This window comes from Dermacentor albipictus, chromosome 1, assembly GCF_038994185.2.
Source record: "Dermacentor albipictus isolate Rhodes 1998 colony chromosome 1, USDA_Dalb.pri_finalv2, whole genome shotgun sequence".
In the NCBI taxonomy this organism is placed as follows: Eukaryota; Metazoa; Arthropoda; class Arachnida; order Ixodida; family Ixodidae; genus Dermacentor; species Dermacentor albipictus.
In genome coordinates, this window is record NC_091821.1 from 377,760,846 (window position 1) to 377,773,279 (window position 12,434).

A 12,434-nucleotide genomic window follows, 5' to 3' on the forward strand; every position below is an offset into this window, starting at 1 on the left:
TCGCTCCTTCCGACGCTATGTTGCTGCCTGTGATCCCTGCCAGCGTCGGAAAACACCTCAGGTGCTACCTACCTTCCGGTCATCTCCAGCCCATCACCGCCCTGTGGAACCGTTCTTTCGTGTTGGCATAGATCTCCTCGGTCCCTTTCCCACGTCATCCTCTGGGAACAAATGCGTAGCCACCGCAAGTGATTACGCCACCCGATACGTTATCACGCGGGCTTCTATTTTGCATTATCTCTCCCTACCAGCTACGCCACTGACGTCGCGGACTTTCTCTTGCGTGACATTATCTTGCTTTATGGAGCCCCGCGACAGCTGCTTACTGACCGTGGTCGTAACATCCTCTCGAAAGTTATCGCCGATATTGTGCATTCTTGCTCCATTCAACACGAGCTGACTACCTCATACCATCCCCAAACCAGTGGCCTGACAGAGCAGTTATACCGTACTTTTACTGATATGCTGTCCAAGTATGTTTCCAAGGACCATCACAACTGTGACATTGCCCTTCCTTACGTCACATTTGCATATAATTCTTCCCGGCATGACACCGCCGGATTTTCTCCATTTTATCTATTGTACGGCCGCGAACCGACATTGCCCCCTTGACAAGGCACTTCCTCCTGCTGCGATCTCTACAAGCGAGTATACGCGTGACGCCATCGCCCTCACCGACCATGCACGCCAGCTTGCACGTACTCGACTGACGGCCTCGCAAACCCCTCAGCAGCGTCAGTACAACGCCCGCCACCGTGACGTACAGTTTTCGCCTGGTGCGCTCGTGCTCTTGTGGTCGCCGTGTCGTCACGTCGGACTTTCCGAGAAGCTCCTTTCGCGATGCACAGGGCCCTAGCGCGTGCTGCGCCTGCGACGTACGAAATTGCTCCTGTGCGTTCAACCTCGTCCTCTACACTAGCATCTATTGACGCTGTGCACGTCAGTAGGCCCAAGGCCTACTACACTGCTTCCCATTCCGGCGTTTACTCGCTCCGGGATGGCGCTTTTGCCGCCGGGGGTAGTGCTACGGAACAGTATTTACGATGACAAAGAGGCCAGCAGCGTGAAGACGAAGACGACGACGATTAGAGGCTAGCGTGGGCTGTTGCCTCTTGGCCAAGTGCGACGTATTTCGTTCTAAATATACTAGTATATAGCTTTTCGTCTGCGTCTTCCTACGTAACAATATCATGACTCTTTTAAATTTTGTTTTCATCAACTCGCAGCAAAAATGACGCTTTCGAGATTTTAGTATTTTACCTAATAACTTTTTTTCTTTGGAAACGTATGTTTTTGGAAAGAGCATTTCATTACGTACAATATACTATGCTGCAATTTGTGCTGGAACATTATCTGTTGCAATAAATAATCTTTTACGAGACTTATAAAAAATCTAGCACTTTCTGGCTGTAACGAAAGAGTTCAATTTCTCCCATGCTTAACGAAATTGAACGCACGCAACACGGGTCCTTAAAGGACAGCAGCCCGATGGCTTCGCAGGCTGCACCAAAAATTCACTCGGCGTGTGCCACTTTATAATGAACGGCTTTTACGCCAACGCTTTAGCGAGCCGCGTCATGAGTGAACCGGGTATGAGCCGCTCATGTGTGAGCCTCTAGACAATTTGTGTCACTTAGTGCGGCCCATTTAGTGTGCGGCACGCAAATTAATAGTTCTAAGCGTTCACAGGCGCCGCCACGCCACGCCTCTCATCTCAGAGGCCACGCTGTGCCATCAAGGAGTGTCGCTAGATGGCACAGCGTGTCCAGCAAGAAGCACGATACAGGAGCCCCGTTGCCGCATGACGCGTTTCTCAGCGTTTACACGCACCTGCGTGCCATGCATTTTGGAGGCTACATCGCACAGGCTTCGAGGTAGTGGCGCTAGACGGCGCCGTGTGTTATCGGGGAAGCACAGTAGAGGAATTCTGCTGCAGGATACGCCTCGTACAGTGGCAGTACGTTGTACCGCTAGACTGATTTATTGCTAAACACATTACCGTCGGCAAGCCTTGTGACATGGGATCTGCTGAGTATTTTGCTTTCAATGCGCGACGAGTATGCAGAACAATGCGTACCCCGTGCAAATTTTGATAATGGCGACAATGATTCCCGCGTCCTGATGAAAAACGGCGAACTGAAACCCTTAAATGCCTTCAAATGATGATCTGACGCAAAGCAGGGCTGAGATCACTGCAGTCACCTGATACGAAACGATTGTTATCAGGAAGTTAACCAATCCTTTATAGGTAAAATAAGAAAAGGATAGTATTTCTTTTAAACAGAAATAAAGGCAACACAATATAGGACAATAGCACCCAAGAGCCCTAGAACAGTACGTATTCTAAAGCTCACTTTTAAGACCAAAATTTGCGCCATTACCTGCCTATTCTATCTCTATGAGCAGGTAAACATCAGAATTTTTTGGTGAAGAACGTGTGAAATCGTCGATGCACATATGCCCGCCGTAAAGCAGGCATGCCGGCGCCGGGCGATGACCACACAGTTAACACATGCAAAATGCGTTCCAGACGGCAAGCAGCTTTGGAAACGATATCAAGCCCATTGCTTACGATGAGAATGGTGGCTGCGATGAGAGCGCCCTTGATGTGCACATCCAAGTCCAATGGGAATGTGACGGCGTAATTGTCGGCGGTCGTGAAAACCTCCTTGAGGGCCCCACCCCATAGCTTGGTGATCTTGCCTATGACGACGCCATTTGTGCTGAGCACCTTCAAGGGGAAATAAAAAAGAGAAACACTAAAAGAGCATCCTTATACCTGTAACTTGGCAGTCTAAGTGCAATTTTGTCTCCCTATTAAAATAACATTTCTCGTCCCTGCCACCGCCATAATACCTCACTTCTTGTGTACACAATGCCCATACTTGAATGACATCAAGGTTGCTTGGGCGCATGCAACTAAATCTCAATATTATTTATTTATTTGTTTTTTACCTGTTTGTAAATTTGTATATTTTGGCTTATTTGTAGGCACGGGAAGCCACTTCTATACAGCAGTAGCTAGCGCTGCATTTACGTTTCTTTTTTTTTCTCAATTGAAATTTGTTAACTGTTTAGTATATCGATTACTAAAATAAGATACCTGGTTGTTTCAGATAGCTAATACAATATTTTTAAGCAGCTTGGCTCAAGAGATGTCACAAAAAATGAGCTCGTAGATCGCGACCATCTTTCGTTTAGTCATAGCAATCCACGGAGATATTTTGTAGATGTGTGGAACGCAACGCAAGCATTCAAAGAAAACGTAAAGCGGAATGTATCTGATGATATGCTATGAATGTAGCCTTGGAGGGACGCAAAAGATCTCGTGTGTGTGTGTGTGTGTGTGTGTGTGTGTGTGTGTGTGTGTGTGTGTGTGTGTGTGTGTGTGTGTGTGTGTGTGTGTGTGTGTGTGTGTGTGTGTGTGTGTGTGTGTGTGTGTGTGTGTGTGTGTGTGTGTGTGTGTGTGTGTGTGTGTGTGTGTGTGTGTGTGTGTGTGTGTGTGTGTGTGTGTGTGTGTGTGTGTGTGTGTGTGTGTGTGTGTGTGTGTGTGTGTGTGTGTGTGTGTGTGTGTGTGTGTGTGTGTGTGTGTGTGTGTGTGTGTGTGTGTGTGTGTGTGTGCGTGCGTGCGTGCGTGCGTGCGTGCGTGCGTGCGTGCGATTTACGTACATGTGTATCACTGTTTTGGTGGCTCTAATACAGAAATGGTGCTGCTGCTCAAGAGCTCACGGGTATTCGTCGTCCGACGATTATGACGCTCGAAATTATTTCCTCAAAACCGAACAACGCCCCAGTTAGTTCTTATTGACCATTTTGCATGTCTTATTGATTGAAATAGGTTGCCCTCTCATCTAATTTTTAGCTATGCCACCTAATCGCTAGTGGAAGATTTATTCATCAAAGAATCTACTTCAGCGTGGCGTGCACTAAATGAGGCCATTTTCTTCGCAATACTGTAGCCGACAATTGGCGGCACACCTCTCCTACTCGAGGCTCAGTACGTATGGTCAATACAGTTTTGCTCTTAGATCTCTTGTACTTTACTGACGTACTTCGAAAATTCTGTGACCACTTTTGGTTGAACATTCGCATGAGTGATAGCCGTCAACAACATCTCCACAGCCCTTGCGGAAAAGAGTGGATGGTATGATGGAGAGTGCGAATCACGCAACCCTACCGCACAACGTCTTGTAAGCACGAACCTTCACGCACCAGCTGAGGAAGTGATCCTCTTTAACTTATCCTAATTAATGCGCATCTTGAGCTTCAATTTCTGCGTTCGTCGTTGTCTAGACCTTTACGTGGAGTCTTAATCATATCAACGAGAACAGCTGCCGTTATACGTGTAAAGAAATTACCAACCCTTCCCCTACAGGAAAACAGAAGTAAGCGAAGCTTGTCCTGCATGCACCTGACCTTCGTCACGGTGCTTCGGCCTCCCGCTCCCTCGCTCGCCATCTTCTCGCTGCTGCCGGATTGCAGAGGCTCAGGCAGCTCAACCGTATGGATCGGCACGCCGATGGCGAGCCCTTTCATGGGCAAGTTCACGCCGCCGCTCATCGAAGGCTGCCAGTTCCTCGGGGGTACGCAAAACACGTGGCCGTCCCACCCGTTTTCAAAAAGTGAACTGAACGGAAACGTAGCCGGTTGGGTTCCCAGTAGTCCCAACAGAAATAGCCAAATGCTCTCAACACCTAGAGCAAAAGTAGCAGATCAATTTTCTTAGTGAGCGAAAAGTAACCGAAAACGTAGCCAAAAAGTTTTATGATGTTCAGCAGGTGTCTATGATGGTGCAGGTCTTGTCCAAATCTAATTGCGCATCTCCGGCTCCAACAGGACTTCTTCCGCATGCGACCTGCGCAACACTGGCCACAAGATCTGCGAAAAAATTCTACAGGGAGGTGCCACTCCGACGTGGATTTGGACACCACTTATTGTCACAGTGAGCCGAAGAATTTCTTTTTCTATCTAGTCATGACGTTATCGGTATTTACTGAGCCACTTTCTGAGGCGGGCTGCGTACATCACTTTCACTGCGAATTTTCAGAAAATCAAATTACACTAGGGAACATGCAAAATCAATTTTATGGGTCCCGCACGGCTGTCATGAAGTTCAATGTAAACCCCCTTTGTCTAACAAATTCAAGCACTACATATCAGACAAGGAAGTCAGAGGAACACTATATATACCTTTACAAACTACCAATTACTCTTTCCCAACCACCACTACGATGTGTGCCAAAATAATAAAATGGGGACGTAATGGTACCACAAGCACTTATTATGTATATAGAAGGCAACTCTTTTTATCACAGCAAGAAAGTGACAAAAAGAAGACAGTCTATAGCGCTGAAATGACGTACAAGCATGGCAACCATGACTTAACGCCATTCTACCAAACGTTTTTAAATGTACTTAGTTTCCAAACTCTGAGGCGCACCCATAGGGAGCAGACGGAGTGTAAAAGACTCCGCTTCCTTGTTAACCTGCTTGTTTGAAGCCGCCTGAGGAACTCGTATTGCCAGGCGAAGTCCCTTTCTGTACACTGCTTCCCAGCGCTCGAATTGGATCGGTGATGGTGATATCAACGGCTGCTGATCAAGAATGTGGCTTGTTATTAGTGCAGCGTTAAGTTTAAGCATAGATATAGGATGGTTTCACCACCATACAACTGCCATTCAAAGATGTGCATTGATTCTTTGCATTGATGCGGCCACAACGCTTACAACTGCGTGTCACCATAGTAGCTTGCTGTCAATGGGGATGCCCCTAGCGACGCCCCTAGCGCAGTTGTCTTCGGCCAGCCGCAGTGCGCTCAGCCCGCGGCGGTCGCTGTGTCTACGCCACGTAGCACACGACAGTCATATGCAAATGTAGTTCGTTTGCTCAGCGCTTCTTTTGTGCACAACAGGGAAAAAGTTCGCTCTCGCGCTCATATGCTTCATTCTGGCCATGTTTCGTGGTGCGGGCCGACTTTGTCCTGTACCCAGTTTACCGAGGGAACGTAGCCGCATCCCACTTGCGCATTTCTAATGGCTATCAGTAGTGGAATACGAAGCGAAGCCTGCCAAGGCGTCTAACAAGGAGCGATCAGAAGTAGGCGCGCGCCACCAAGCGTGTGTGAAGTCTGAGAATAAGTTTCGCATGCTTAGAGGCTAGTTGAGTGTTCAAAACTTAGTCGAAATCAGCAAGGTCCGACGGCTACGACACTGATAAGCAAGGTGGCCACTTTAATTCCTACCAGGGTGGCCGCGCGCCTCCACGGTTGAGCGAAAGCAGGTGATACTCGACTTCCTTCTAGAGATATGTAATTCTTAATAGAATTCGAAAGCACATTTTCGCGTACTGCGTCAATAAATATACACAATAAACTGCGTCAATAAATATACACAATAACAGCAGGAAGCATTGCACTGATCGAAATGCGCTTCTTGATTGATGTATGCTATTGCCGAATAGCAGCGGCGTATGCTAATCTGGTATATTACAAAATAAAACGCCCAAACGAGAGTAATTAGGTGCGGGTAGTGTTCAAATGAAAACGTTTGAGAGAAACGTGATTTCTCGCTTCGCTTTAACCCTTTAAAGGATCCCTTTAAAGAAAGCACGTGCGCTTTGTGATTCCAGATAACAATCTATAAGGTAGAATGCAGAGCTTGTCATTTCATGAAGGGGGCGAAGAGTAAATTATGGGCGCATGTTGCCTTTGTTACTCGTACTTCAAAGGGAAAAAATCCCTACACGTGGTGTATAAAACAGCTCACAAAAAGTATCGCTAATACAATCACACACCGCCATGTGTGCGTGTAATTGTGGGGCTTTTTTGTGTGCGTCAAATGATCTACTAGTAAAGTCCTTGTTATGCGCTTAAGAATACCTCTATAAGTAAGGAGCTGCTGTTTCACCGGTAAGATTTTCAAGAACTAATGAGGATATATATGTTAATTTGTATCCTCTGAAACCACCTATACTTTGTAGCTCTTATCAGCGTGTTACGACTACTGACATCTGTTTTCCCCCCACTTAGCTAACGAAATAAAATTAATTTGATCAGTTTCATGTTCTTGTTCCTCAGGTGATGTCTGGCTAAGGTGCATTCTAAATACGATGGTGACTTCACTTGCCTTAAACTCGACTATCCCACCACAAGCTACACCGGTTTGGCAGGCTGGTCCTACTATGTCCAGCACGCTTCTGCTATTGCGGTCGTTAACTGAGAACTTCGTATCGCACATGGAGGACTCATGACGTATCATTGCGATGACGTTTCCTGGAGGTGCTTGAACTTCCATTTCCTGAAAAAAATGTCGAGAGAAAGATGAAGGTTGCGTAAAAATGAAGATTATGTGCCCGCCTTCCACTGTTTGGCTGAATGGAATTTAGAAATAAACAAGTGACCTAATACCTTCTATCGCAGTGACAGTAGGAAACCGAACTTTCTAACGCAAACACTACGTAGCCGAATTATGCACATCCTATTTACGTGAAAGTTTTTTTGATCTTGCTGTTCTTTTCGGATTATTTTTATTATTAACGCTTGAATGAGGAGGCTTTATCACGGCAGCAATTGCGGCCAAAATCGCATGTCAAGCTAATTGACAGTTTCAGCAGTACACTATGGTATGCTTGTTGCCACAAGTACGCATGCGCGGAGCTCAGCGAGCCCTGTTACAAGTTTGAAGGAACGCCCTTCCGATACAATGTTTTGCATCACATCGCCGTGACCAATCTGCCCGCTACGACCTTGACTCTCCCGTGGTACTCGCTCTCCGTCGTGACAGCGAGAAATAAACGGTAAAAATCGGCCATCGCTTAGTCTCTTCTTACACCGAGCAGAAAATACAACCGCTGTTTTGACGTAATTATTTAGATAGGAACTAACTAAATTTCGGATGATGTTAGATTACCACTGACGATACGGCCGCTTACTGCCATGCGAACAGTTTACGGAGTACTCGGCAGTGGTACCGTAAGGATTCTTAAGCGCTCTGGCTCTATCCTGATATTGGTGGTTGGGATGGTCCGGGTGCATTTTCCGCGGCACAGGAGCGACTTGAATGCATTTGCACTTGTCGACGTAAGCTGGTGGGTAACCACGTGGCCAGATGTGGCAGTGGGGTATCCTTGGTAGTTGAAGACGGTGCGGCCTGCTGACGTTAGGTCAAGGCGTTCGTGCTCGCTTGTCAGATGGCCCTCGACGATTTCCCGAACAATCGTGCGTATGTCAAGGTATTCTATTTGGAGGATTGCTGTTCCGGGGCGATACACAAGACTTGATTGTACGCTTTCCTGAGAAACACGCCAACATTGTCCAGCTCGCCTGAGTAAGAGGGAGGTAGAGGGCGGCATAGACCACGCGGCAAACGACGATGACATGAATAAGGTGAAGTACTTCTTCCTCGTTGAGGCCGGGAAGTTATACTCTCAGCCATCCTCAGGACTTGAGATGTTGTGATGGTGAGGCGTTGGAGGGTTATAGCACTGCCGCCATCCCACTGGAAGTAGAGTACAATGATGCTAATTTGTCTACCCTCAGGAATGGGATGTCCTGCGAGGGTGAGGTTGATTTCGGAGGGGTTTACGCGGTCGCCAGACTACGTCTTGCGTCGTAGGCCTAGAAGTTGCGACTTGTCTTGTAGGCATTGGAGAACTCACTGTTAGGCGTATGGATCAGCAACGTCAACTGCTTGCTGGAATGCATCTTGTTGGAAGCCCACTGATCCCTTCGTCGTCCAGATCGTGACACCGTCTACATGCATAGTGTGATGTATGCCCGGTATGGAGTCGAGCTGATGCGGGAGTCTCATCGTGGCAAATAACGCGGGTGGCAGCATAGGTATCCCGACAGGTTGAGAGTGCAGACAATCTATTTCAATGGCGGCAATCAATTCCAAAGCAAAGCATGGATGTGATTATACATCTGCTTTCCGCGTTTTACAGCCTTGGGGTTGGTAAGAATGGAATGCTGAATGCTTGGGCTTCTGAGACACCGGATTTGTGCTCGTATCCATCACTTCGTCTGAGGCGGTGGATACTGCATGCGCGGCGGGCACTTTCGCGGGAATTTTGGGCCGATCTGCTCGCGCAGTGGCCCTGGGTCAAAGAGGCCCGAGGGTCTGCAGGTACTCCTTTGCGGGGGCCGGTACAGCGTTGGCTGTTCCACCTGGGGAAAGGGGGGCGAGGCTGCCTGATGGCGTGACCGCTGTCACACTTCGTGTGACTTGCGTGGCCGCAGAAGGATGTAGCGCTACACCCCGGCAGAAGTGTTTGCGCTCTTCTTCGAAGGAAAGGTTCAGTTTGACATTGATTTCGATTTTTTTTTTCCCAAGATCACCAAGAACGGGAGTACCCGGCATGTTCCCCTTAACAGCTAGCGCAACGGGCGGTGGAAGTGCAAGTGTCGGACGAGTGCTCGTTTCATGCACATTTTGCACTAGTATTGCGCCCTCAGCAGCTTTGCGAACCGTGCCCGAACCGCTGACATTTGAAGCATCGGCGTGGGTTAGGAATATAGCCTTACACGGAGTTTGCAGTACATTGTTTCTATTGAGTCTAGTAAGTTGCTAGTTCCAAAAGTGATGATTACATGCCTAGTTGGTATTTCTTTGTCATCTCGCCTTATTTTTATCCTTTGTACTTTGACGACGTTCTGTTCTTGCCATCCTTCTATATAGTAATTCACTTTCGGTAAGTTCGAGAAGGTCATCTTCCGAGATGACACCGCGAACTGTGTTCATCGACCTGTGTGGTCCAACAGAAACGGGAATGTCCACAAACGGTACAAGTTTTGAGAGTTAGTCGTATTGTGGCTTGTCGTGAACTTCGAGCAGAAGATCGCCACTGCCCGTTTTCGTCACTTTACAACCTGGGTCTAGTGCTTCGGCGAGAGATTTGGCTACAAGAAATGGTGATATCATTCGGACTGCCTTCATTTCGTGCTGACTGTGGACAGCGTGGTATTTAGGAAAAGACACTTTCGGTTGCATAAAGAAGTTGAATTGTTCATCGGTGCGCCCCCTTCTCAGGGAGCGATCAGGCAACGGGGGAAAAGCTTCTGCCATAAAAATGGGAAAATTCGGCAGCGATGGTGGCCACCCACCACCGAGCCCAACAAGGCCACGCTACAAGATTGGAAGCCTGCAGACGCCAGCCATGCATCGCCACTATAACATAACACAAAATCCCTTAGGTTGGATAATTACACCAGGTTAGCGCTTGCCGCCCAGAATACGGAAGTGAGGAGAAATGAAGAGAAAACGGGAACGATGAAAAAGGCGAGAAAGACGAAGATCGGGGAGGAGGACAGCAAAAGGCGACTGCCGATTTCCCCCAGGTGCGTCAGTCTGCACGTACCGTTTATGTGAAGTACAGGTCGAAGAAGTGTGTTGCCGAACACTTACACTTACAAAGGTCCGAACACCCGACATCTGCTCAACCCCCAGGATACCCCTTTCCGCTGACACGGCTAAGCCACACACGGATACATACGGGAGAGGCCAACCCTTGTATGCTCGGGTTCATGGGGTGTCAACGGACCAAACGCCTGTTTACGCAGACACCCCTGCGGGGGTTGATTTGATTCTAAAGGCGGTGTCTGAGCAAGCAGACGACACTTCTACCTCATTCTTGCTGGCTTGCTGTGCCATGTTGGCTGGGGCGGTGGGTGGGTTGATGAGTTGGGAGATGGGTGCACATGTTCTAGGGGTCTTCTTAAGGGCTGGATTAAAGGGAGAGGCGGTGCTTTGCTGAACTAGTTGAGAGCGCAGCTACTGCATCACTGTGCATATGGTAGCGTTTCCGTTTCGTAGTTCCGTATTAGTCGAATTACATGATTTCCTTGATTCGTGTGTGTGTGCTTGTGTTTGGCAGTTTGGGGGCATGGGGGCTTTAGGAGAAATGTTCGTGGTATTTTGTTAGGTTTTGGAAGAAGATTGTGCTGGCGGCTTACACACCTGGGCTGCGACAGGTGGCTTGATGGTGTATGGCGGCTGCGTGGTGGTCGTTCAAGCCATGGCCTTTCGACGTTTCCGTCTGACTGCTGTTGGAACCTCAGTGCTGACACCCATTGTTGCAACTGCACCGCTGGCACGAGTTGTTGCAAATGGGTCGCAAGCCCCAAGGGTAGCGTTGGCCTGGCGGCCTGGGGCACAACTGGAAGCATCCGAAGGTCCTGGCAAAGCATAAGTCGACTGCTAACAGAACAGCTTGTTTATTCTAGCATCGCAAAAGAGTGGCCGGTCAGGTCGACTGAAGTGGAGAGACGGGAGAGCCCGTTACTCAACAGAAGAAATCGGAGCCTCTCCCCTGGCGTCCGGGGGCAGCTGCTCTTATACTCTCGGAGTTGAGGGCAAGAGGGAACGTCACGGGACGAGACCACGTGACAGCAGGGCATGGACAAGCTGAGAGACATGTTGAGACGAGTGTAGTGACGCATCAGCCGGGCCGGCGCCGGTCAGACCTCCTCGCTTCACACTTGGGGAGCTCCTCTCCCCGGCTGCTGCGCTTTGACAAGCGTGGGCACACACACACACACGCACACACGAAGACACGTGGCACTGAACATGCCTGGACGCGCTTGGCGGGGATGCGTTGCGGCAGCTCCGAACGCGCCAAAATGTCCGCCGCTTTGAACGATGCCCCGGCGTCCGTTGCATCCGCGCTGGCTATACCGCGCGTCGTAGGCGAAACGTAACACTGCCTTCGTTGAAGGATTATCGGTTGTTTCACACTCCATCGAGAATCTGATATGATAGGACTAAATATTAAGCCTGTCGGTGCCGACGAAGAGCTTTCGTAGACGGCTTTGGCGTAAACCGAGGAAGTCTAACCTTGCGTAGACCTACGATAAGAAGAGTTCAAAATTCAGGGAAAAGTCACGTTCGTTAGGCGACCCGGGGCGGCTGGTTTTCCGAGATACCGGTGCAACGGAAGGTCCAAGCAATGAGCGGCAAGAAAGATAACATTTCTCAATGGTTCTCGGAGCGCGCCGATAGCACCACCGCTATCTTCGAGCGGTAGTGCGGTTGTCCCTCCTTCCGAGATGCCGGGATCTCCCGCAAGCCACCGGGCTCGAGCGCCAGAAGCGCAGGTGAGAGTCGGGCCGCTATACTGCAATGATGATGCAACGACCATCGTCGCATCACAAACAAGAGCATATAGCCGTCGTCTGAATCGGTAGAGAACATGATCCACTGGGTAGGGAATGACTTCTTATGGTAATAATGCCATGCCGTGCATACTTGCATGCATTTCATGAATTTGTCATTATTGTCATGCATGTCCTGTCATTCATGGAAATCGCGTCATGGATTTACATAGACATGTCATGATGTGTATTCACGGCATTCTTGCCAATCCTGTTGCGACATGCATGTCACGACATCCCATTCATGTCACACATGCTTGTCATGACATGCATATCCAGATAATGCCTG

At 48.7% G+C, this 12,434-nt stretch overlaps 2 protein-coding genes across 10 annotated transcripts in view; one reads left to right on the top strand and one right to left on the bottom strand.

Moving 5' to 3' along the window:
- Positions 1–12,434, top strand: part of LOC135900247 (phospholipid scramblase 2-like) — a 365,712-nt gene that overhangs the window by 106,833 nt on the left and 246,445 nt on the right. For 3 of the 6 annotated variants that reach the window (XM_070531923.1, XM_070531924.1, XM_070531926.1), the window contains exon 2: positions 4,837–4,942. The exons of 2 other annotated variants lie outside the window; for them this stretch is intronic. In XM_070531923.1, the coding sequence (XP_070388024.1) occupies positions 4,837–4,942 (106 nt within the window). Of the gene's footprint in view, positions 1–4,375; positions 4,584–4,836; positions 4,943–12,434 lie in introns of all 6 variants that reach the window. One more of the 6 variants, XM_070531922.1, reaches the window with a different exon arrangement.
- LOC135901738 (phospholipid scramblase 2-like) overlaps positions 1–12,434 on the bottom strand; it is an 81,726-nt gene that overhangs the window by 6,188 nt on the left and 63,104 nt on the right. For 3 of the 4 annotated variants that reach the window (XM_065431559.2, XM_065431561.2, XM_065431560.2), the window contains exons 6-7: positions 7,125–7,295; positions 2,573–2,731 (exon numbers count right to left, since the gene is read on the bottom strand). In XM_065431559.2, the coding sequence (XP_065287631.1) occupies positions 2,573–2,731; positions 7,125–7,295 (330 nt within the window). The remainder of the gene's footprint in view (positions 1–2,572; positions 2,732–7,124; positions 7,296–12,434) is intronic. The other variant, XM_065431562.2, reaches the window with a different exon arrangement.